This window comes from Silurus meridionalis, chromosome 7 (genome assembly GCF_014805685.1).
Source record: "Silurus meridionalis isolate SWU-2019-XX chromosome 7, ASM1480568v1, whole genome shotgun sequence".
In the NCBI taxonomy this organism is placed as follows: domain Eukaryota; kingdom Metazoa; phylum Chordata; class Actinopteri; order Siluriformes; family Siluridae; genus Silurus; species Silurus meridionalis.
In genome coordinates, this window is record NC_060890.1 from 27,906,924 (window position 1) to 27,932,521 (window position 25,598).

At 39.7% G+C, this 25,598-nt stretch overlaps 1 protein-coding gene across 4 annotated transcripts in view; it reads left to right on the forward strand.

Annotated features, from left to right (window-relative positions):
• Nucleotides 1-2,351: 2,351 nt before the first annotated feature.
• LOC124388455 (interferon-induced very large GTPase 1-like) overlaps nucleotides 2,352-25,598 on the forward strand; it is a 28,345-nt gene continuing 5,098 nt past the window's right edge. Inside the window, exons 1-9 of one of the 4 annotated variants that reach the window (XM_046853070.1) lie at nucleotides 2,352-2,451; nucleotides 5,633-5,722; nucleotides 9,156-9,233; nucleotides 11,415-11,504; nucleotides 14,026-14,091; nucleotides 14,312-14,404; nucleotides 14,704-14,799; nucleotides 15,402-15,494; nucleotides 21,901-21,984. In XM_046853070.1, coding sequence (XP_046709026.1) covers nucleotides 2,419-2,451; nucleotides 5,633-5,722; nucleotides 9,156-9,233; nucleotides 11,415-11,504; nucleotides 14,026-14,091; nucleotides 14,312-14,404; nucleotides 14,704-14,799; nucleotides 15,402-15,494; nucleotides 21,901-21,984 — 723 coding nt within the window. In that variant the 5' untranslated portion in view covers nucleotides 2,352-2,418. Of the gene's footprint in view, nucleotides 2,452-5,632; nucleotides 5,723-9,155; nucleotides 9,234-11,414; nucleotides 11,505-12,615; nucleotides 13,899-14,025; nucleotides 14,092-14,311; nucleotides 14,405-14,703; nucleotides 14,800-15,401; nucleotides 15,495-21,900; nucleotides 21,985-25,598 lie in introns of those variants that run through there. The other 3 variants (XM_046853072.1, XM_046853071.1, XM_046853073.1) reach the window with 3 other exon arrangements.

Below are 25,598 nucleotides of genomic sequence, written 5' to 3' on the forward strand. Positions count from 1 at the left end.
CACCAGTTTATTAACCTCTGCATCTCCTCTCTGTATGCTGAATTGTCATTCTTGCTGATGAGACCCACCACGGTCGTGTCATCAGCAAAATTAATGATGTGATTGGCTCTGTGCATTGCTACACAGTCATTATTCAGCAAGGTGAATAGCAGGGGACTGAGTCCACACCCCTGAGGGGCTCCAGTGCTCAGTGTGGTGGTGTTGGAGATGCTGTTTGTAATCTGCCAAGGTCTTACAGTCAAAATGTCCAGGATCCATTTACAGAGGGAGAAGTTCAGGCCCAACAGGCTCAACTTCACAATCAGCTGAGGACTGATGGTGTTGAATGCTGAAGTGAAGTCTATGAACAGCATTCATATGTACAAACCTTTTTTTTCAGTGAGTGAGGGCCAGGTGGAGTGTGGTGGAGATGGCCTCCTCAGTGGAGCATTTTGGGCGGTATGAGAACTGCAGTGGATCCAGTGTTACAGGCAGCAGAGTCTTTATGTGCCTCATGATGAGCCTCTTCAAGCACTTCATGATGATAGGATTGATTGAGATTTTGAAAATGTCTGCACATCCCCTGAGCACTCTGCCAGGAATGTTGTTTGGTCCTGCAGCTTTTCATGGATTGACTCTGCTTAGAGCTTTCCTCATGTCAGCAGTGGAGAGACAAAGCACCTGTTCTTTGGAAGGGGGGGTGGTTTTCCATGTTGTCACATCTGAAAGAGAGCTGTCACTGTTGCAGGCAGGTGATGATGTTCTGTAGGTGATAGCTTGGATGCCCTGCCACATGCACTGTGTGTCGCCACTGTCTGTGAAGTGTATATGGATACTCTGGGCATCAGTGTTGTGCTCGTTACTAAAAAATAGTAACTAGTTACAGTTACTCGTTACTTCATTTAAAAAGTAACTCAGTTACTTTGTTGATTATTTACACCAAAAAGTAATGCGTTACTGTTAAAAGTAACTTAGTTTAGTAACTTTAGTTACTTTTTTAAAGAACCTTCTTTAATGTTCCCATTAATGCCATTTTATGTGTTATGGTCTTCAAACACAAAACTGACTTAAACACAAAGTGATTTTTAAACCCTATTTTATTAAAGTCAGAGCAGCACAAACTGAATATATCACAAGCATTTCTGAAATAAATAACAAAACAAGCTGAATAATAGATTCACAATCAAAAATCAAAGTGGCTTCTGCTGTTGTGTTGAGCTCTTAAACATGTTCCTTTCACAGCTGAAGTATGAAAACTATCAACAATGTAGAACAGAACACCGGGTTAGCTTCTAGCTTCCAGCTACTCAGGCATGGAGTTCCTGGAGGAGCTTCGACAGACTGGAGTTGTTGTTTATCGCAGTAGATACGAGCTTTGAACCAGAAAGACACAGCTTACATTTGACTTAAAAGTTTTTGTCTTTATGCTCAACTAAAGTGAAATAATGATCATATTTCCTCTTTGAGAAACTCGTCTTGCTCTCGCCTCGACTCGCCATTACTGCCACACAGACCTGAATAAACGGAGACACGCCCACAGCGCGTCTTCTTCCTGTTTACAGTGGTTAATCCACCAATCCTACAATGCGCCGCTGCTTTAAGCAAGTTAGGATGTAGTCTACACTTCAGCCCAAATTCATTAATTTAAAAAAGTAACGGGTAACGCACCATATGGTAACGGTAACGAAGTTACTTTATTTTTAAAAGTAACGCGTTACAGTATTAGTTACTGTCAAAAGTAACGCGTTACCGGTAACGCCCAACACTGCTGGGCATGTGCACGCTTTGCCCCCGACAGTTAGGCTGTTCTTAGGGCTGCCTTGTTGTCTGCCCTGATTTCAGGAGTGTACGACCTCTCCAGTTATCCATGGTTTCTGGTTGAGGTGTAAGATGATGTTCTTGGAGATGGTGACATCAATGCACCTTCTAATGTAGCTGGTGTCGGAACTTAGACACCATGTCTGAGCAGAAATATCAGTTAAATGGCTCAATACTCAAATCAGTTTTAGCTAGTCACTAGTCAATTGCCAATATGTTTTAAAACTTCAAATAATACATAAACCAAATGCAGACCAGTTCCAGTCAGGACTGAGAAGAAGCAAATCAGCTTTATTGCAGTAAATTCAGCAGTCAAATTGGCCTCCGTCAGCTTTCACATGCGAGTGCAAAATTAATATTAAAAAATCCTACGCACATAGTAATGTGCTCAAATTTCTGATTAATTATGTTAACTTCTTGACATCATAATGTTATACAACAGGAAGTAGATGCATTGCATAAATTCTTAATAATGAGACAGTTTGCTGGCAGCGAGACCAGAACTTAACACTCCTGTCTAACTGGTTAACAGTAACTACGTACTACCACATGCTTTTTTCCAGGTCCAGATAAAAACCTGATCATCTTTAGAACAGCAAGCATAAAAGACATTTCCTTTAAATGAATTCACCAAGGAGCAGCAGATGGCAGAAGGTTGTAGAAGAATTTATTATTCTATTCTATTATTATTTTTTCCATAAATATGTTTAGAAAGAGAAATATTACGTCCCTGTCCTTCATTTTAGATAGTAACTGTTAACAATGTACAAGTGACAAAAACTGCATATCTTACTAGAAAAGTAATGTACATTTTTTTTAAAAGTAACTAACATTTTTTTTAAATACTCAGGAAAACAATTACTGTAGTTAATATATATATATATATATATACAGTACAGACCAAAAGTTTGGACACACCTTCTCATTCAAAGAGTTCTCTTTATTTTCATGACATATTGTAGGTTCTTCAAAGTAGGCATCAAGAGAATGCCAAGAGTGTGCAAAGCAGTAATCTAAGCAAAAGGTGGCTACGTTAAAGAACCTACAATATGACATATTTTCAGTTGTTTCCCACTTTTTTGTTATGTACATAATTCCACATGTGTTAATTCATAGTTTTGATGCCTTCAGTGTGAATCTACAATTTTCATAGTCATGAAAATAAAGAAAACTCTTTGAATGAGGTGTGTCCAAACTTTTGGTCTGTACTGTATATATATATATATATATATATATATATATGTATGTGTGTGTGTGTGTGTGTGTGTGTGTGTGTGTGTGTGTGGTGTGCATGGTCTATTATAACACTGTGTAAATAAGATGTACACAGATCTGTATTTACTTTCACAAACAGCAAATCAATTTAAAAGATTAACTTTACATATCTGGTACCATCAGTCTGTAGGTGTGTCGGTAGGTTATTTCGATTTACAGTTAAAACTACTTTAGATTAAACAGTCGTGTCTCATAGAATTTTCGAAATGTCCACATCATTAAAATCAGTTTTGAGACAATGGTGCCTTAAAACTACAGTTGCTTTAAAGTCTCTATCAGTAAACAGTTAATAACCTCAAATGATGTAACTATAAAAAAACTAAAAATGTAATCAGATTGAGTCTGTTTGACCTGTTCGACCCTCACTCACATTTAGCATTTTGTTTAATTGATTTGTTCATCATTGGTAAAATGCATAAGAAGTGAATAAACCTGCATATTAACATAGTGAATGATTCTGATATGGTGAGCAAAAGAGCAGTGGAGGCATAAAGGGGAAATGGTCTTTTCTATTATTTATTCACTTATTTTAATTATATGTTATAAGTAGTGAGTAATGGCAGAAGGAAATGCAGAGTGCAGAGAAATTTAATAAAGAACATGAAAGGGAACAAAATACCCAGAACAAAAAGCCTGGATAATACTAATAAACAAACACACAAAAGTAAATAAATAAATAAATAAAACACAGTACATGTTAATCACTAATACAGGCTTACATTCAACAAACGTAATGATTTAGTTACTTAACTCAAGACTCGTGAAGCAGGTGCATAATCATTAAAGGAAGTGGAAATGGCAACAAAACAAAACATTAGAAATGAATTGGATGTGAAAGTAGTCTCTGGTATGTGAAGGTATTTTCTGGTATGTGAAGGTATTTTGCCCATATATACTGGCCATGGCATATATTATATAAACAAAAGTATTGGGACACTTGTCTTTTCCAGCCATATGTGTTTCTTCCTCTGCTTTATAAATTTAGAGGCACAAAGTTGTATATTACATCTTTGGATGCAGTAGCTTGAAAATTCCCTTTCATTTTAACTACGAGACCAAACCTGTTTCAGCACGACAATACCTCAACCCTATTGGGATTGATGTGAACATGAACTGCACCGGGCCTCCTCACCTCACATACATCAGTACCTGACTTTACTAAGACACTAGTGGCTGAGTGAATCTCCACAACTCCAACATCTAGTGAAACATCAGTGGAGCTTATTATAACAGCAAATGTGGACTGAATGTGGAATGTGATGTTAAAAAAGCACATAGGAATCTTATCAGGTTTCCACAAACATTTGGTCATATAGTCTATATTGTTCCCAATTTATTCTGGCTTAATACCAGGTTTAATCCCAAAGTTCAACAAACTTTTTCATGAGTTTTTTTATTATTTTTACACAGTCTCCCTGAATTTATAGGCTTAAATACATTTATATAATTAATCGATTATTTATTTATGTTACTCTTAAATATGAATATTTTTTTTAAAATCAATGATGCCTGAAGTCCAGAACCCATTGAGTCACCAAATGCTGATGTTTGAGTGCCTTTAGTTGCTGCTTGTCTGTTTTCTGTTTTCAGTGTGTTCAGTAAGTAAAAAGCTGCTCAGGAGTTGATGGACTGGAAGTTCTTGAGTTGCTTTGACAAAATGTTTTAGGTTGTTATTCCACTCTACTGGAAAACACCATCCTATCAGTTTCGAAACATTTGGCAGAATCTCAGTAGAAAGTAAAACTCTAAACACTTACTTTTGGCACAAGTTCATCTTGGTTTCATCTGTCCTAAGAACTTTGTTCCACACCTGGCAGCTTTTTAAAAATGTTTTATTATTTTTATATTTTCTGTTCAATCTGTTCTTAAGTGTTACCAGTTTACACCTTAAAGTCACCCCTCTGGTGTAATTTGAAACATGCTCTTGACATGAATGGATGTTGTAAATGGTGTGTTTATTGTTGATTAGATCACTTATTATTAATAATATCTTTCCAATAAGTTTGTTGCCTAATAACAGCCTTCTTCACTTGCACTGATATCTCTTTAAACAGCTACCAAATACAAATTAATGTAAACACCTGAAATCCATCTGGAACTTTAATGTCTTTAATCTGTAATGAAATAAAAAGGATACATGCCAAACCTGGCCATTAAACTGCTGTTCAGTGAAATGTCTAAATTCTATTCAGACTATTAACATGTAGGAGATTTCAATCACATTCACATCCATTTCTTTTTCCCTGCATGTGAGGGAATCTACTTCAAATCAGCAACGTATTAAACCAGGTAGAAACAGATTTGTTGTCATGGAACAAAGAAAAACCACTAGCAGCACCCAAAGCCAGAAAGAGCTTTATAGGTGATGACCAGGAAAAAAGGATTTTGAAGCAGTCTTCTCTGCGCAAATGTAAAAAAGGGACTGGAACACTACAGAAAATAGATTCCGTATGTAGGAGGGAGATTTCTTTAAATATGCTGAAGCAGCACTTAGAAACATCAGTGAAAATAGTACACATTTTATGGGCATTGTATTAATCATAAAAGATTCTTTTTTTAGGAAATGGCAGAGAGATCAGAAGAAGGTTGGGTACAGAGCAGACAGTGTGGTAGTTGTTCTACATGTGGCAAAAAACTGACAAATGTCCGGGTAAGTAGTGACCTCTGCTTTTTACATTTCTATACTTTATTCATGTTTTATGATTGTGTGCTAGGATTGAGGTGAATCCATTTGAAAGTCTGCACTAGTTAAAATTCATTAAAGCAGTTTGCAGTATTTGTAAACTATTGAAGCAAGGACCATTCATTATAGTCTCCTCGTTGTTGACACAATACTAAATTGGGTGAATGACTAAAATAATCTTTTGTAAGTTAGATCTATATATTAAAAGTCAGGTCTGAATGTTAACAAAAACATTTTTATCTGACTTCCAAAATCATGATTCAGTTTGTTAAATATGTGACTCCTTTTTTAAAGAACAAAAAGTAATTAGACACACAAACATGTTGCATATCCTTTGTGTGTGCTTGTGTTGTGAATCAGTACCTTGTCCCATTCTTGGCGATGTAGGATTCTAGCTGCCCAAGAGTCCTGGGTTGTCAGGGTGTGGGCGGCTGGACCCTAGTGCAGGACGAAGAGTGAATTTGAACAGTTTTTTAATAAGGAATTACAGGGAGATACAGGGAGCAAACCTGGACCAGTTTGCGGCTTGACACATGGAAGGTAGGGTGAATTCAGAGGACTCAGGGAAGGCAGAGGCATAGGTCACAGGGTTGAGGACCTTAGATATGGGAAAATGACCTATGAAGCAAGGGGCTAGCTTTCTGCATGCAGCCTTTAGGGGAGGTCCTTGGTAGAGAACCAGACTTTCTGGCTGGAGCAGAAAGCGGAGCGGAACTGCACCTGTGCTTGGCCCAGTGTGAGTGGGAAGACTGTGTTGTGTTGAAGTAGGAGTTGGGCCATTTCCCTGGCTGAGGGGCATTTGGGAAGAGTTATGAATCATGTTTGCCATACCAAAAGAATGGTAGTATGGCCTTCCGAGAGGGGTAGGCCAGTACCAAAATCCAGAGCTATGTGGGACCATGGTCAGCAGGGAGCAGGAAGGGAATGAAGAAGACGGTCTGGGGAGGACCCCGGGGTACTGTACTGGGCCACAAACTGTCAGACATCATCTTTCATGGTGAGCCACCAAAAGCATTGCTGCAGGAGCAGTGCCCGGGTAGCAGAAAAGGTGAGAGTCATGGCAGCATTGGAGGACCTGAGAGTGGAGCTGGTCAGGCACATAGAGTTTCCCCTCTGGACAGAGGACAGGGGTGGGCTGCCTGAAAGTGGCCCTGTGCACCATGTGTTCAATGTCCAGGCAAAGGGCTCGGACTGAAACAGATGGGTTGAGGATATTGCTGGAGGTTCCCTCCTCCTCATCTGGGGCATCTAACTGAGAAAGAACCCGAGTGGTAAAAGTGGGTGAAGTGAAAATATCTGAAGAATAGGCCTCACTTGACTTGCCCGGGATTAAGGTGTGTGGCTGCTCAAAGATATTCTAGGTTACGGTGGTCAGTCCACACAATGAATGGGTGTTCTGTGCCCGCCAACCAGTGCCACCACTCCTTGAGCACCGGCTTGACCGCGTTCCACGACAGAGTAGTTCTGTTTAGCTGGGTTAGGTTGGTGCGAGAAGAAGGCACATAGATGGAGGTGGTTGTTAGACACATAGGCACATAGATGGAGGCATCAACTCTGCCCGGATGAATTGGGTAGAGCAAGGACAGGTGCAGAGGTAAACTGGCTCTTGAGTCTCAGGAAGGCTTATTTGGCTTTAGGGTTCCAAGAGAAACGGCAGGACAATTATTCATTGTGGCCTTTAAGGGTATTAAAGGCTGTCGAACCAGGTGGTAAGCATTGCGAAGGTTGAGCTTGGTGATGGTGACTCCCTTGAGGAGCTCGAAGGCCGAGGACATCAAGGGCAAGGGATACCGATTTTTAATAATGATGGCCTGCAGTAGTCTGTGGAGGAGTTGGAGGCTATTATCCTTTTTCTGAACAAAGAAAAATCTGTCCCCGGCAGTAAAAGGGGATGGTCGAATAATCCCAGAAGCAATGGATTCCCGAATGTATTCTGTCATGGCCTTTTGGGACCTGTCAGTTAGTAAAGGCGACCATGGAGGTGTGGTACCTGGCAGCAGGTCGATGGCACAGCCGTAAGGATGAATGGGGGGTAATGATTATTCTCTGGTTTTGCTGAAGACCCAGATCATGGTACTCAGCAGGGACGGAAGTGAGATTGGGGGAGGTTCCTCACCAGAGCGACGCGGTATTGGGGCAATCTCGGAGAGACAACTGGCATGAGAGGAGACTCCCCACTATAACACTCCAAGTGAGGCTTATGCCTTTGCAACCATGGGAAACCGAACATGGCAGGGGCTTGTGGTTAAGGGATGATGAGGAAAGATAATCATTCCTTATGACATTTAGCAGAGGAGACCAGGAGGGGTTTTGTGCAGTGGGTCCAGTGGAGAACATTGCCTTTGAATGCTAAAGCCAGGAGAGGCGAGGAAAGAGGTTCGGACTCGATGTTAAGCTGGCGACTGAGCCCCTAATAAAGGAATTCGGCATCCGCCCTAGAATCATCAAACACCGCTAACTTGTGGCTGCGGCCCTTGACATCAATCTGAAAAGTGAGCAGAGGTTTGGTGGGGGCTGGGATGTGGTGGCACGGTAATGGCCCCTGTTTAAGCAACAAGCCTTTACTTCTGCTGGGCGGGTGAAGTGGCTGCCATGTACCCTGCCTCGCCACAATACAGGCAGAGTCACAGGGACCGAAAGGTGGCGGCGGCCAATCTCCATGGGCTGCGGAGGTGGGGTTGGTGGGGTTACGGAAGTGGAAACCCTGGAGGCGAACCCTATTGTAATAGATACAGCATGTGGCTAAGCATTGTTCTTCTGAGATATGCAATGCCTTCCTTAAAAAAGATGTCTGGATGAGAGCGTATGCTGCTCTAAAACCTGTATGTAGTATTCAGCATTGATGGAGCCTTTTCAAATGTGCAAGCTGCTCATTCCACAGGCACTAATGTACCACCATACCATCAGAGATACAGCTTGCGCTGATAACAAGCAAATTTTTGGTTGCCAAAATGAAATTCAAATTTAGATTCAAATGACCACAGAACAGTTTCCCACTTTTGCCATTTTACATAAGTCCTGAAGAAGACAGTGGCATAGAGTGCGTAGTGCTTAGAGATTTCTCCAGATTCTTTGAAACTCTTATTGAACACTTATTTTTCCAGACTTGTTGCACTGTCCCAACATTTTTGAGATGTTTTGCAGCCATCAAATATTTTATGTTCGCTTGTGAATAAAATATGGATTTGCTAATCTTTGCATTCTGTTTTTATTTACATTTTACACAGTGTCCCAACTTTTTTGGAATTAGGGATTTACATCAAGATATAACCTCAAAGCATACAGATAGAACTGACACTATTCTATTTTTATATACGTAGCAGCTTTATTATATACTATGTAGCCTTACCAATACAGTTATTACACGACAAAACAATTTAGCAAATCTTCTTTTTTCTAGGCATTGATACAGCAGTTTCATGAAGGCAAAAACACTAAACATGATGAATCAGAGTTTAGTGAGAAAGATCAAGTACAGGCAAGTAGCAGCCCTTTGCTGTTATGATTGTTCTTTAATAATAATAATAATAATAATAATAATAATAATAATAATAATAATAATAATGCAATATTTCCTACAAAACATATTGCATGCATAGCCACATTTCTGTTTCTGGAGAAATTCTTATTGCAAATGTATTTAGGTTTTAGTGCTCACCATTGGAAAAAAATCTTGATTTATTTACTAGTTCATATAAAAACTTATAAACTTTACAATAGTATAGCTTTTTATTTGGACACATATCTAGAAATGAAATAGGGTAACACTCTGTATACGTTCTAGAACTTGGTGAGATGTGGAGAAGGAAGTAATGTTTTCTATACATCCAAGTATCAGAAGCCAAATACAGGAAATCAGAGACAAACTGGGATAATCATATTTATACCTAGAAATTTAAATGTGGCCAAATGACTATTACACATACCTCCCAGGTGACTTTATGGGTGAATACACTTGTTAAAAAAGATCATTAATCAAGCCAAAGTTCATAATCACATTTTCATATTGCCCTTCACTTCTTGTTTTTTAAAGTCAAAGGATGCCTGTTCTGAAGATCAGTGTTAAGCCCACAGTAATCAATACAGTGCTGCCTTTCTTTTTCTTTCTTCTTAAAATAACTTTTAGCCTATAGCTTGATAAGGATGGGTCAATGATTCCCAAACACACAAAACTGTTTTCTTTGTGTTCTGGGGCAACAAGTTGAGCAACCTTATACTTGGTGATGCAGGAGCCTATGTGGCGGTAGCATCTGTGCTTTTTTGGCACAGTTGAGAATAGTTTTGGTAAATTTGGACATGTTTACCAGGTCTGATTTAGTCAGAGCTGGTAGTTCTGGGAACACAGGGAACTGGACCAGTTGTATGTGTGTGTTATATAGCCAAGAGAATTCCAGAACCAGTTGAAGCACCGGAACATGGGTCCAATTAAAATATGAGCAATAGGACACCTTATGTCTGATAGTAAAGTTTTGGCAGCTACAGGTCCTGATCCTGATGGTAGATATGCAAAAGCAGATACTGAGACTGGATAGGAAAACATGGCCACTGGCAACACTTGTCTATTTACCAATGTCTTATCAAAATCACTCCATAGTTACTAGGAACGAAGAAGTCAGACACCTGGCTGGGATCATCACAGGTTTCCTTTCCTGCCCCGGCTCCTGCCTTTTGGCATCATGAAGTTACAACTTAAACACCAATAGCCAGCCTTCTCACAATACAAACACGTTTTATGAGAAGAAATCACAGATAAATTGCACGGGTCTTGGGTTCCAGGTCACTGGGAAGTAAAATGAAAGAATGTTGTTTATGCGTCAGCATGGTCACATTGTTAGAATTCTCTATGACATTCCTGCAAGTGTTTGTTAATCCTAATTGACAGGTTCAGATTCAGATTCAGCCTGTTCAACATAGAAATCATGTAAGCAAACTTAGACTGGGACACTGAGATGGCTGCATTCTAAAAGAATTAAACATGTGACTGGCATGTGGCTGAGGAGCAGGCAGTCTTATTTCATCATGAGCAGTATGAGGTAGTATTGAGGATAAGGCTCCAGGGGTCAATAAATCAGTTTATGATTATTTATGCTGATTGGATGTAAATTGGATTGGGGCTGTATCAGAAACTGAATTTGAGATAATACATAATGACTTAGGAATAACTTCATTTCTTTCATATAACATGTTTTTCTTCCATTCAAAGTTTATACATTACATTTATATAAATATAAATATATGATTTACAGTAAATTAAGTTGAGTTTCAGTGTAGGTTCATGAGAAAATTATAGGTGTATGTTTGTATATTGAATGCTAATAAATGTAATTAATATTTTAGTATCTTTATAAATAGCAAGTATCACATCCAGCTGGTCATCCAAATGACTTATTTATAAATCAGTTAATGTCCAACTTGATAAATGATGCCCAATGACATTGTCCTTTTCAGTTACACATCTAGTTTTCGAGCTCCACCAATGTTCATTAGAGATGATCGCATATGCACTTTGGACTGTGATAAAAATGTAGAGAATTTCCACACAGCCTTGGTTATGATTTGTGCATTACATTGTTCATTAAATTCCTTATATTTTGTTGTTAAAAATATATATATATTTTGTGGTCATGTTCCTTACAATAGAAGTGTGTTTTCTTTACAGGAAAAGACAGCGCAGTCAGGAGAGAATAAAAAGGCATATATTAGAGAGTATGATGATGACTCTGAGGCTCCTGGGAAAACAAATGTCAAGGTAAATATAAGTATTTAACTGTCACAAGGTTCAGGAGGCACAACCTAATGGTATGAAGCTAACAATGAATGTGTTGTTTCCTGTATACAAGGAAAACAGGAATAAGTGTCTTATATAATAAATCTTTTTGGCAACTAATACACTGTGATTCAGTATAGAGTGGCTCTTCCCCAAACTACTGCCCCAAAGTTGCAATCATACAACTGTGTAAAATGTGTGGATATGCTGCTACATTTCCCTTCAGTCCTGTTGCTCTAAAGAAAGTTGTTTGATGTGGATTTACACTTATAAAGAACAAACTTATTCATTCTTTATCACCACATTGTCTGTGCAAAGCTGCTTTGTGACAATGTTTATACAAATAAACATGTATTTGAATTGGATTGAATTGATTTCACTTTCCAAAACATAAATTTTTTATAGTCAGTCCTTTGTTAACCTTGTTTTGTTTTTTGGGTTTTTATTTTTCTTCCATGCTTCCTTCTAGTTTACCTACAGCCTTAATCCCAGCTGAAAAGAAGCATGTACACATCATGATAGTAACACCACCAGGGTTCTTGCGTTTATAGTGTTCTTTGATCATTAAAATGTCTTGTTTCTGTGGCAAAACTATTCTTTAGAAGTATACTCTATAACCCAGATGTGAGAAAATGAGAGAATGTTACAACCTGCACATTCACAAAGTGACCAGGTCTTTCTACAGCTTTAGAAATCCACAGAAACCTTTTCCAGTTATTCATTTATATATTGATGTCAGGGCTTTATAGCAGGGGATCCATGTTAAGCAGATGTTCATGGAGCTGGCTTTGTGCACATGAACATTGTCATGCTGGAATGGTTTGGGGTCTCCTAGTTTAAGTGAAGGGAAACAGTCATACTACTGCATCCATTTACATTTATGCCATTTGGCAGATGCTCTCATTTGGAGCCACTTCCAAAATATAATTTGTCCAACTGAGCGTTTGGGGGTTAAGGGGCTTTGCTCAATGGCCCATCAGTGGCAGTTAATTTATGTAGCATAAATCCATCATATTAATGGTTGTAAATGATCTGATATGATTTTTTTATATCTAGTTTTTGTTTGTTTCCTAGTTTTGTTTCCACTTTATAGATAATAAAGGTCTTCTTGTAATGCAGAAACGGAGGCGGAAGCTGAAGTAACAGCAAACAAAGCTTTATTTTAAATCAAAAGGCAGAGCCAACACAGAGCCAACACAAATACCTGCGTTTGCAGGGCTAATCCGCTGGTGTGCTGCGGAAGTGCGGTCCACAAAGTCCTGAACATAAAAGAGGCAGTCTGTAAATACACTCCCAATGGAGGAATCCGGGAGAAAGGAAAGCAATAATCCAAGGTGCGCCTGGAAAGAGGCGCAGTACACACGAACAGAGAGAGTCTTGTGTTCCACCTGCATAACATGCAATAATGGACGGTGAATGTGTGGAAGTCAGGGGTTTATATAGGAGATGGGATGAGTGAGTGAAATGAGCCTCAGGTGTTCTCCATGAAGCCCGATTGCGAGCAGCTCCGTGTGGGCGGAGCACGCACGAGAGAAGGAGCAGGGCATTCCCTGAAGCACCCGAGGTTTGACTGCCACCAAAGGGGGTGTGGCAGGGGGATTCTTGGCACCAAGCCCCCCCCAAGGGGCGGCACCGGACGCCCCCAACCCATAGAAAGCCCGGCGGGCTGGGGCACTTCGAGGAGGGCCTCCCCAACCGCCCAGGGTCGAAGCGACCACCCCTGCGGAGTGCTGGAATGGGACAGCGACCCCAGCGGGGACCCGGAATAGAGCACAGCCCAACGCGGATGCCATGAATGGAGCGAAGCCCTCAGCGAGGACTGGAGGCGGAGAGACACCCACCACGGAGACTCGGAGTGGAACGACGCCCTCGGTGGAGACTGGAGGCAGAGAGACGGCCCTCTTGGAGACCTGTGGCAGAGCAATGCCCTAAGCGGAGACAGGAAGCCGAAAGACGCTCACCACGGAGGCCTGGAGTGGAGCGACGCCCTCGGCAGAGACTGGAGACGGAGCGACATCCACCACGGAGGCCTGAAGCAGAGCGACGTCTACAGCGGAGCCTGGAAACCGAGTGACATCATCGGCGGTGGTCTGGAGCCGAGAGACGGTGGTGCACTGCGGAAGCATGGTGCACTGCGGAAGTTTATATAGGAAGTTTATATATTGCAGGGGTTTATATAGGAGATAGGATGAGTGAGTGAAATGAGCCTCAGGTGTTCTCCATGAAGCCCGATTGCGAGCAGCTCTGTGTGGGTGGGGCACGCACGAGAGAAGGAGCAAGGCATTCCCTGAAGCACTGAGGTTTGACTGCCTCCAAAGGGGGCATGGCAGGGGGATTCCTGACACTTCTACAGGCTCCAATAGACTAATGCTTTTGGTATAAATGTTAACAGTACATTTGGAAGTATTGAAGCATATTAATGAAATATTTAGTTGTTGAAAATGTTCATCTGCATATTCTTTCCTCTGCCTTGTGGTAATATTCATAATAATTTTTTTTCCAGGAATTGGTAAAACAATTTCATACAATGAAAATTCGATCAGAGTTGGTGGTGAAAAGTTCTTTTTCAGTAAGTAATAACATTCTACTTTCTTGAACTTGCTCTCTCCTGTTGGCCGTGTAATTCCTCCAATTCACTACAAATCACACTATATTTAATGTTAAATTCTTTTTTGTAAGAAATTAAATCTGTTATTAAAACTTGTGCTAAATCACAACTGCAGTACAAATTCATTCCACTTAAATCACTGCTCTGTGGCCATGATATTATAAATATGTTTCTTTTCTAGGAAACTGCAAAACAATCTGGAGAAAGTGGATGCACACAAAAAGCACAATGTCGTAGTTGCCCTGAGTGTGGCAAAAGTCTGACAAATGTTCAGGTCAGTAGTATCCCAGTGCTTTTCTTTTATTATACAGTGTTAAATTACAGACTTTTTATCATATTTCCCACTTACATACCACTTCCCTTTATATTTAAAAAGAAATGTTTGTTCCTCGGGACAATTTGTTTTGTATTTCTCAGTTTACTTATTACTTTTTCCACACATATATGTACACAGAATAAAATGCTCTCCCAAATGACAGGTTTTTATTTGTTTTGCAGTGATTTCTTTGATAAATTTCATATCCCTTACAACTCAATTAAAAGTGGTTAACTAATAATATGCTATTTTTCTAGGAAACCGCAAAGCAAACAGATGAAGGTAAAGGGATACAGAGTAGACAGGGTGTTGGTAGCCCAAAGATTCGCAGCAAACATCTGACAGATACACAGGTAAGTAGTCCTTTAAATCCAGATATTGTGCTCAGGATGTAACACAGTTTTTAGTAAAACAATTATTTTGATAATGCGGTCCAATATACTGAAAAGTAACTGTAAGTCAGCATAATAAAATGTTATGTGCCATATGACTAGTGTGTTAAATGATGCCTTCTCTATATAGTATGTTTCTAGTGGCTTGGGCACTCAGCCATCGAGTTAAACCTTAAATTGTAGGAAGAGATTATAACTAAGAATCATGCTAAACAGTTTCAGGTCTTGTACCTCCAGTTTCTACTTCCATTTTAAACTATGACCAGACTTGATATATACCTTTACCATTTGATTTAGAAGGGTACGACTTCTACGAGGTGGCATCAAAAAGTTTTGTGACAAGTTTGCACAGTCACAGGAAGCACCAACTTTTATAAATCAATTTGTGAAAAAACCTCATCCTGTGTACATCGGGAGCTGTGTAACTGGTGCTTTTCTGACCACATGCATTACCACATCTGCTAGATGAGTCACTGATTAAAAAGTGTTACAGAAATTGATAAAAAGTCTGCTATTCTGCGTATGTTATAAAACTCAATGGTAATAGTATTGAACTTCTCTAGACAATGCAAGAGCAATCACAGGAATGTAGATTGGTACAAACGAGACAGCAGGACAGTGGCATGTTTGGTGACAAAACTCTGAAAAATGTTAAGGTATGTAGAAGTCCATTTTTTAATTTCTATTCTCTAGTAACTGTTGTTTTACTTTGTAAAAGGTTCTGGTGGAACAACCCGGTGTTTATATGTTGAATATAAATAACAGAATATATTTTTATCAGGGGAGAAAGATGTCACTTATAGTGAGGAAAATAAGTATTTAAACACCCTGCTATTTTGCAAGTTCTCCCACTTAGAAATCTGTTTTGATTTCTGATTGTCACTGTGAGAAACATAATAAAAAAAAAAAATCCAGAAATCAAAATGTATGATTTTTAAACTATTTATTTGTATGATACAGCTGCAAATAAGTATTTGAACACCTGAGAAAGTCAATGTTAATATTTGGTACAGTAGCCTTTGTTTGCAATTACAGAGGTCAAACGTTTCCTATAGTTTTTCACCTGGTTTGCACACACTGCAGGAGGGATTTTGGCCCACTCCTCCACACAGATCTTCTCTAGATCAGTCAGGTTTCTGGCCTGTCGCTGAGAAACACGGAGTTTGAGCTCCCTCCAAAGATTCTCTATTGGGTTTAGGTCTGGAGACTGGCTAGGCACCGCCAGAACCTTGATATGCTTCTTACAGAGCCACTCCTTAGTTATCCTGGCTGTGTGCTTCGGGTCATTGTCATGTTGGAAGACCCAGCCTCGACCCATCTTCAATGCTCTAACTGAGGGAAGGAGGTTGTTCCCAAAATCTCGCAATACATGGCCCCGGTCATCCTCTCCTTAATACAGTGCAGTCGCCCTGTCCCATGTGCAGAAAAACACCCCAAAGATGATGCTACCACCCCCATGCTTCACAGTAGGGATGGTGTTCTTGGGATGGTACTCATCATTCTTCTTCCTCCAAACACGTTTAGTGGAATTATGACCCAAAAGTTCTATTTTGGTCTCATCTGACCACATGACTTTCTCCCATGACTCCTCTGGATCATCCAAATGGTCATTGGCAAACTTAAGACGTGCCTGGACATGTGCTGGTTTAAGCAGGGGAACCTTCCGTGCCATGCATGATTTCAAACCATGACGCCTTAGTGTATTACCAACAGTAACCTTGGAAACGGTGGTCCCAGCTCTTTTCAGGTCATTGACCAGCTCCTCCCGTGTAGTTCTGGGATGATTTCTCACCTTCCTTAGGATCATTGAGACCCCACGAGGTGAGATCTTGCATGGAGCCCCAGTCCGAGGGAGATTGACAGTCATGTTTAGCTTCTTCCACTTTCTAATGATTGCTCAACAGTGGACCTTTTTCACCAAGCTGCTTGGCAATTTCCCCGTAGCCCTTTCCAGCCTTGTGGAGGTGTACAATTTTGTCTCTAGTGTCTTTGGACAGCTCTTTGGTCTTGGCCATGTTAGTAGTTGGATTCTTACTGATTGTATGGGGTGGACAGGTGTCTTTATGCAGCTAACGACCTCAAACAGCTGCATCTAATTTAGGATAATAAATGTAGTGGAGGTGGACATTTTAAAGGCAGACTAACAGGTCTTTGAGGGTCAGAATTCTAGCTGATAGACAGGTGTTCAAATACTTATTTGCAGCTGTATCATACAAATAAATAGTTTAAAAATCATATATTGTGATTTCTGGATTTTTTTTTTTAGATTATGTCTCTCACAGTGGACATGCACCTACGATGACAATTTCAGACCCTCCATGATTTCTAAGTGGGAGAATTAGGAGAATTAGGAGAAAATAGCAGGGTGTTCAAATACTTATTTTCCTCACTGTATATTTGGAATGAAATGTTCTTGGGGTTGAATTTCTAGAATAATGTTGCTGAAGTAAATACCAGGAAACAGAAAACTCCTGCCTGTTTACTGTAAGGCCCTTGTATGAAAACATGTACAATGTACACGGGTGGGCAGTCTATGTCCCGTGGTGGAGGGGGATTCAGTTTTGGGGCATTGTTAAATGGTGTGGTACCTTCAGAGACCTCAACACTCCTCGCACTGCACCATGCTGCCTGAGATCCAGCACTGCTTGACTGGTACCACCTACTCTCAGGGTGAGAGGAAGGTATACCTCAAGGTTTTTCTCTGTTCTGGCACAAGCTGTTTTTCAAGTGATGGGTGAAGACCTTCCTCTTCCTGAAACAATTAAACTATTGCTTTGCCTTTTACAAAAAATAAACCTTGTAGGCTGATTTATCTTAAGTTTGTAATCTAGTGTAGTGTAGATTTATTCATAGATAAGAGACTCATTTTTCTACATCGCTCTGGACATGGGCATCTGCTAAATGCCATAAATGTTAATGCAAATGTAAATTTGTCCTGGTAGGGTGGATGGAGCCATCTTTAATAATGGCCACTAAAAGGCTTCCTGAACTAGCTTGGTGATGCAGTGAATCCCTGGGTGTCTGGTGCTGAGAGAACTGTGCATCCAGTGCAGGACTCTAGGCCATACTGTAGCTCTATAGGGAATACAAGTTAAGAGAGTATGACACCAAACCCACAGCTGCAGGCATGCACCTATATGACAAAAGAGTTATGGAGGTCTGGATGATGAGAATGGGACTGTAGTACATCGTTATTTCAATTCTTTAAATGCCTTCTGAGCATCATTTTACCACTGGTGTTTTGTGGGCTTTACACATAACAGGGCTGCCACAGTGCTGTAGTCCTTGATAAAACATCTGTAGAAGTTTGTGAAGCTCATACATCTTTGTAACTTATTGACATTAGAAGGCATCATGTGGTCACTGCTTTTACTTGTCTCTCAAACATTTCCACCCCCTGTCAGCTGATGATGTACCCCAACAAGGTGAATTAATCTTTATGAAAACACTAAATGGTGTTGTGGCAGGCAGCGTAATACTATAGTGCAATCCTATGGGCAGTTAGGAGGTAGTGTCAATGCCCTTCCCTTCCACTTTCATTAGTTCTTTATATTTTGAGTGAACTTGATCCAAAGCCATCAAGTCGGGAATTTCGATGGTTGAGGAGCAGCATGGCAGAATAACATGACTGGCAACACAAATCAGCAAAGAGCATGAACAATCGCACAGCTTGGTATGCACTAAAGAGTTGCAATACTTTGCATTGTTCTATAGCAGGGGTCACCAACATGGTGCCAGGTCGCTCACAAGGACCACATGAGTCGCCCACAGGCCTTTTCTAAAAATAGCTCACCATGGCCCTATTTACCAGTAAGCTGCATCTAATTTTTTTGTTGCTTCAGTTTCTAAAGGTTGGCGACCGCTGTTAGAATAAGCATGCATAAATATGTATGAAGCCAGTAAAGAGTCCCTCGATTCTTTCAGAATTCGAGTTATGGCTCCCTTCTGAGGGGAAGAAAAGGAATTGCATCTGGAACTGTTGCACTGATATTCTGCATGTATTATTGTAACCTTCTTGAGACAGAGTCTATACCTGTTACAGTTTTGTGGGCATGGTCATGTACCTTTTCTAGACAGTTGCAGTACGTTCACAAGAAAGCAGACAAGCAGATAAGAGACTTCTAAAAGTAGCACATTTAGTGGCAAAGACCTGAAATATGTCAAGGTATGTAGAAGTTTAGGATTCTGGTGGTGAACTCTGTGTGAATATGCACTGGAAGTTAGCAACTAGTGCAGTAAATTCAGCACCTTTTTTCAACCCAAATCTTTAATGTGAGAAATCACCAGAAATGTGGCAAAAATTCCTGCCTGGTTTCTGTACCAAAAAGACAATTCCCTAAATGATTACAGACCCATAACCCTCACATTGCATGTAATGAAGGATCTGGAGAAACAAGTAGTACACATTTTTAACACATCTTTATCGATCCCCTGCAGTTCCATCCACAGGAACTTGCAGATGACCACAACTTTATTGACATTGCATTGTACAGGTACACAGCAACAAAATGCAGTTTGGCATCTACCAGAAGTGCAAAAAATAGAAATTGTGCAAATAGTGCAGATAAATAAGTAAACATATGTACAGTGAATAAATATAAAGGCTGTAGCAGTGCAGAGACGTGTGGAGATCATTGAGAAGTATAGATAAATGGTTCTAAGGCTATGAAATTGAAAACAAATGTGCAGACACTGTTGTAAAGAACAACAAGTAGAAGGTTATGGATTAAATAATGTGCAAACTGAATAAACAAGTCCACATTATATACACACACACATTTACAGTGGAACCCGCTTATCTCGCCCTCGGTTACCTCGACAACACTATTAAGTCGACGTTTTTGTGGTGGAACCGCCAAATTCTCGCTTGGTCTTAGCATTTTTTATCGGTTATGTCGATTCTTTTATGTCGCCGAACCCTGATATCTCGAGCACAAGGGGGGAAAAATTTGCCATTTAACGTCGGTTATCTCGGTGCAGCCGCAGAAGAACTCATGAAGTGGCGGAAAAATCAAGTCTTACAGCTGCTACAGGTGTTGTATTGTATACTGGTGAATCTCTGCTGTTAGTTAGTGCACATATGCCTTTTGTTGTTAAATGTTATGCGATGAACGGGAGGCGAAACGTGGGATGAGCAGCAAAAGCATAGAATGAACAACGGCAGGATGGGGGGGGGATCCGCGGTGCGCTTTGGGAAGAAAAGAGCAGCCGTTGAGAGAGTGCCGGTGGGAAGACACGTACCGGGATACGCATGAGCGATAACAACGACGGCCGTGAACCAACATATACCAACAATAACGGACAGTGAGAGTGTGGAAGTTTAAATAGGAGCTGGTGATGATGATAAACGAGCACCATATGTGCACGATTGAAGCCGGGAGCTTCAGAGAAAGCGGCCGAGAAAGCACCTGACACGCTGAAGGGGGCCGAAGGGGGCGTGGCAGGTGGATTCCTGACAGATAAACATGTACTGTATGTATTTTTATAGCATGCCTTCATCAAACAAATCGCAGCAACGCTGTTGTGTAAAAAAACCCTCCAAAAACACGTGCATGCACATTCTCATTTATTAACGCACATCATGTACATAAAGACATTTCAAGCATGTTAATATACTGCCGCCATTTTGATTTTCGTTTATCTCCATCATCAGTTACCTCCATGCTTTTTGGCGACCCCCTAGGACATCGACATAACCGGGGTCCACTGTATATATATATATATATATATATATATATATATATATATATATATATATATATATATATATACACATACATAATTGTGAAATAGTGTCCAGAATGTACAGTAAGGTGTATATATAGATACACATAAATAAAATAGTGCAGATGTACGTAAAGCACAATATCACCCAGATGAGGATGAGGTTCTGCTTTTGAGTCTGGTTCCTCTCAAGTTTTCTTCCTCATAACATCTAAGGGAGTTTTTCTGTCATCACAGTGTCCATGATGCTCATCAGGGATAAACACACATCATTTACCTTCACTGTTAAATTCTGTAAAACTGCTTTGAGACAATGATTAAATTAAGAAGAAATGACCTTGACCTGACAGTGTGTGTAGAGAATGAGGAGTATATAAAACAGTATGTAATATGTACATTGTATGTAGAATTATACAGAAGTTATACAGTGTTTACTCCGTGTTTATACAGTGATCTAACGGTGTAGTGTAGAGTTCAGTAGGGTGACGGTGAAGATGATTGTGATGGTGACGGTGAAGGTGATGGTGGATGGAAAAAACCCGTCCCTGAATCTGCTGGTTCTGGTGCGTATGTTCCTGTATCTCCTTCTTGATGGAAGGAGGTTAAACAGTTTGTGACTGGGATGTGAAGAGTCCTTGATGTTGTAAGCTCTGCGCAGACATCTGCTGTGGTGATGGAGCTCAATGGCAGGGGGCTTTTAGGGGGCTTTCCAAGAAATCACAGGTCTTTTAGTGTTTGCAGAAAGATCTTATAAATCTGTACCAGTCTGTGGTAGCCAGTGCAGACTTCTTTCCAGCAGTATGCTGGGGAGGCAGCATCAGATCCAATGAAGCGTAACAAAATCATATGGCCTGCAAACAAGATAGTTATAAGGTGGTAGTGAAAAATCTCAGTCCATTCTGGACAATAAGCAGCACCTCTTCCATGACCAACTGATGAACATCACAGCTCCTTTAGTAGTTTGTCAGTCTGTCTGTCTGCCTCTGCCTCAATTGTGTTCATCCAGCATTAATTTGAAGTGACTGTGGACTAAGTAAGTCTACAAAAGATATTCTGTATATTGTTAATCTTGAGTGCACTAAAACAATGTATATCTCTGGTCAGTGCTCGAATTCAGTCAAGTCTTAAAAAAAAAAAAAAAACAACAAACATTTCATTGATAAAAATGCTGATGCACCACCAGACAAGGATTTCACACCTTTGTCTAAAGTCTGTTTGTCAAATATCTGACCCCTAGTTTACTTTGTAAACTATTAAACATGTTTTAGATTATCCATCTCATAAACTTTGCTGACAAATGCATGCTGATTATAATTATTTCCCCCATTCCTTTACTAGGCAAGGACACAAGAATTCACCACGGATCTACAGTTAGAGAACAGACAGCATGAGTTTGTTGATAAAAACCCAACAAAAGTCCTTGTAAGTATTAGCTTTCAGAAGTGTTTTTAGGTCATTATTTTTTCAGTGTTGTTATGTTGTTTAAGATCTGTGTGGTTAATATCAATTTGCTGTGGCCTGTAGAAACGTATTAATGATTAGCAAGGAACTTGGAATTGCAACTAATTAAGTATTTATTAATGTAAAAATACTAATCAATTAAACACTAGGGCTCTTATGCATGTAATAATATAGTGTTAGGAGATTACTTTTTCTTTTGTTTTTTTTGTTTTTTTAAACAAAAAAAATACCAAAATGTAATTCATCACTTCTTGGACATGGTTTTTACAAACAAATTCTTCTCACTTTATTTGCTGCTAGTAGACCGGTTCTCTATTTGTGGTATGGGTTTCAGGATTTTTTTTTTTTTTCTCCACCCCACAAATATAAATATTTGAATCAAATTGTAATCAAATTACAATGCACTGAAAAGCAATGCAAACATGTACATCATGATTCTAAATAAATAACACTAATTACATACATTTTATTAACATTAATTTATATCTATAATTATAATATTGTAATGATTGTGTTTAAATAATAAATAATAATTACTTGTAGATTCTTCCAAGATAGGCGGACAAGTAGGACATTGAATTAATAATTATTGCATGATTTTAATTATAAAACATGAAATTGTATTTCAAATGAAAACATATCAGCACTCACATAAAATCCCACTGACCCCTGATTATGAGGTGGTATCAAAGATTTTTAAGACTAGCTTATCCACGTTTGCATGCTATCGCCTACAAAACGCACAGCATTACAATTTCCCCAGTGTTCCTGCCACTTCTAAAATGTGTCTTGGAAGTCTTCTTTTCAAAGCGTGTTCAGCACCTTCTGTAATTCAACTCGGATGATCATCATGCATAAGTTGATGATTCTTTTAAATGCTTTAAAATAAAGATTAATTGAATTGAAATGAATATTTTCAGGGGTTGAGTTTATTGAAGGACTTCCTGAACTTTTATTGAAGATGTAAGTAACACATGGTCAGAAAAGCACCAGTTAGCATCATTAGTCTTGAATATTTTAATACCACCTCATACTCTATACAGTATATACTAAATAAATGTCAGCCAGACATCGTGCCACCAGTGCAGTGGCCACATTACCCAGTCTTTTACCAGATTGTGTCTTTTGCTCCCTTTATGTGAGACCTTCCAGCCCTTTTATTTCCCACTTGAGACTTTAAGACTGCTTTTGGGTTCTTCTCTCCCACAATCAGTTTTCAGACAGAAAAATATTCCATTGTTTATAAGTTTTTTGACATTTTGGATGGTTCTCTGCTTGGTGTTTTCATTAAAGACGGTAATTTATACTTCTGCATGCATCCTGCATTTTGGGTCATTTTGGGTCCAGTGCCATCACTGACAAAACAATCTGTCCAGCTATGGATCCCGTGGATGCTTCAGATCTACAAACCACCCTCAATTCTCTAATTCAGTTCTCAGCTGCCCATGAACAGTGGCTCCAGGAACTCACCACAGCATTTTAGCATCTCATGCAGGACTTGACTAGTTCTTTCTTGCGCAGTGCAGCCTGATGTTTAGTCCCCAGTCATCCTCCTTTCCCACCATGCAGGCCAAAGTGGTCTACGTCAGTTCCCTGCTATCTGGAAAGGCTGTGCGCTGGGCTATATTTAAGTGGAAAATCAGTCCTCCCTCTGCTCTTCCTTCACTGCCTTCTTAAGGAAACTCTGTGCTCTGTGTGCTGTAAGCTCACCACACGATTTCTTGGGCTCTAAGGTCTCTCTAAGGTCATTGCAGTTAGACTCAACTTCCCAACACCCTCTGGATCCACCATTCCATGTCTCCCGTCTCAGACTCATACAAGATTGTTCCTACAAACTCTCGCTTTCCCCCAAGAACTTGGTCTGCTACCTTCATTGCTCTGTTTGCCAGGTCTCTGACTATAGGACTGATCTCGGACTGCTTTCTCTGCCCCACCCTGAAACAAGGTTTGGTTTTTCTGACTGTTCCTGCTTTTTTACTGGTTTTACTGACTGTACAAACTGTCTTCTCTCCCATGTTTTTGAGCAGACAGAATATTCTATTATTTATAAGTTTTTGGGCATTCTGTACTATTCTCTGCTGGCTGTATTTATTAATTAATTTATACTTCTGTCTGCGTCTTGCATTTTGGGTCCTCTGGTCCCACCACTGACAATAAACTGTGAAGCATAACCCACTTACACTAATATTACTAGGAGAAAATAATCATAGGAAAACAAATAAGATTCTCCAAAGCAAGCCACTCCATGAGATAGTATGAGAAAGAAACCTTGAAATGACACATTCTCATTTGGTTGGCACCAAAAGTACATTCATTACAATTCCATCATTGTTGAGGTTCAGTGATGAACATTTAAATGCAAAAATGTTCATGCAAACTGTGTTCCTTAGCACATTGTGGCAGACTGTAATATTAATTACAGTGAGTGTAAGGGTGTAAGTAAGACTCCAACAAGATTCACTCTGGCAGCAGAACTAAAAGGGAGAAGCAGAAGGAAACACAGACATGAGGATCTCTGGAATAAGAGACGACCCACCACACCACCATCAACAAACCTGAGTGAACGTGTGAGAGTGAGGAGACGACAGCATCCAAATATCCCAGTTCACCAAACACTCCATATCCATGATCCCTCCAGATCTGCTCCTTTACCTCACAAACACCTACTGACTAAAGACTCCACTAAATAAATATGTGTTCAGCCTCGACTTGAACACTGAGACTGTGTCTGAGTCCCGAACACTGATTGGAAGGTTGTTGGAAGCAGTGTAGACTGATTAAAAAAAGGGGTGAGATAGATAGATAGATAGATAGATAGATAGATAGATAGATAGATAGATAGATAGATAGATAGATAGATAGATAGATAGATAGATGATCAATGGTGTGAAAAGCTGCACTGAGGTCAAGCAAAACAAGTAAGGAGACAAAACCCTGATCAGAGGCCAATAACAGTCATTTAGCACCTTAACTAGCGCCGTCTCTGTGCTATGATGAGGCCGAAATCCTGACTGATACATTTCAGAAATGTTCCTCAGTAGATGTGAGCAGAACTGCTGTGCTACAACCTTTTCTAGAATCTTGGAGATAAAGAGGAGGTTTGATATTGGTCTGTAGTTGGACAGCTGACAGGGTGAAGGTCAGGTTTCTTAATAAGGGGGTTGAAACATAATTAGGGAAGAAACATAATATCATAATGTTCATAAATGATCAAGAACCAAAGTTTATTCATGCAAAAAGTATTGAAAAAATATAACCTGTTGAAGATTTTAGCACCCTCTGATTCTTTGTACAAAATCGTGGTTGTTGGTATCTAGTCATCACCATACTTTCCAGTTACTAATATACAACATACAAAACTCTATAGAATTTAAATTGTAATGAACTGTAATCAGCAATCTAATTATGCTTCGGAATACAAAGAAAATCATAAGCATATAGACGTCACTGTCTCATAGTCATGTTGTAGGACATGGATTTCTTTTTTTGTTTGTTTGGTGCTATTTATAACAATTCCGATGTATTTACTGGATTAGCTTAGTCTGATATCGCTATCTGCTACATTATATATTAAA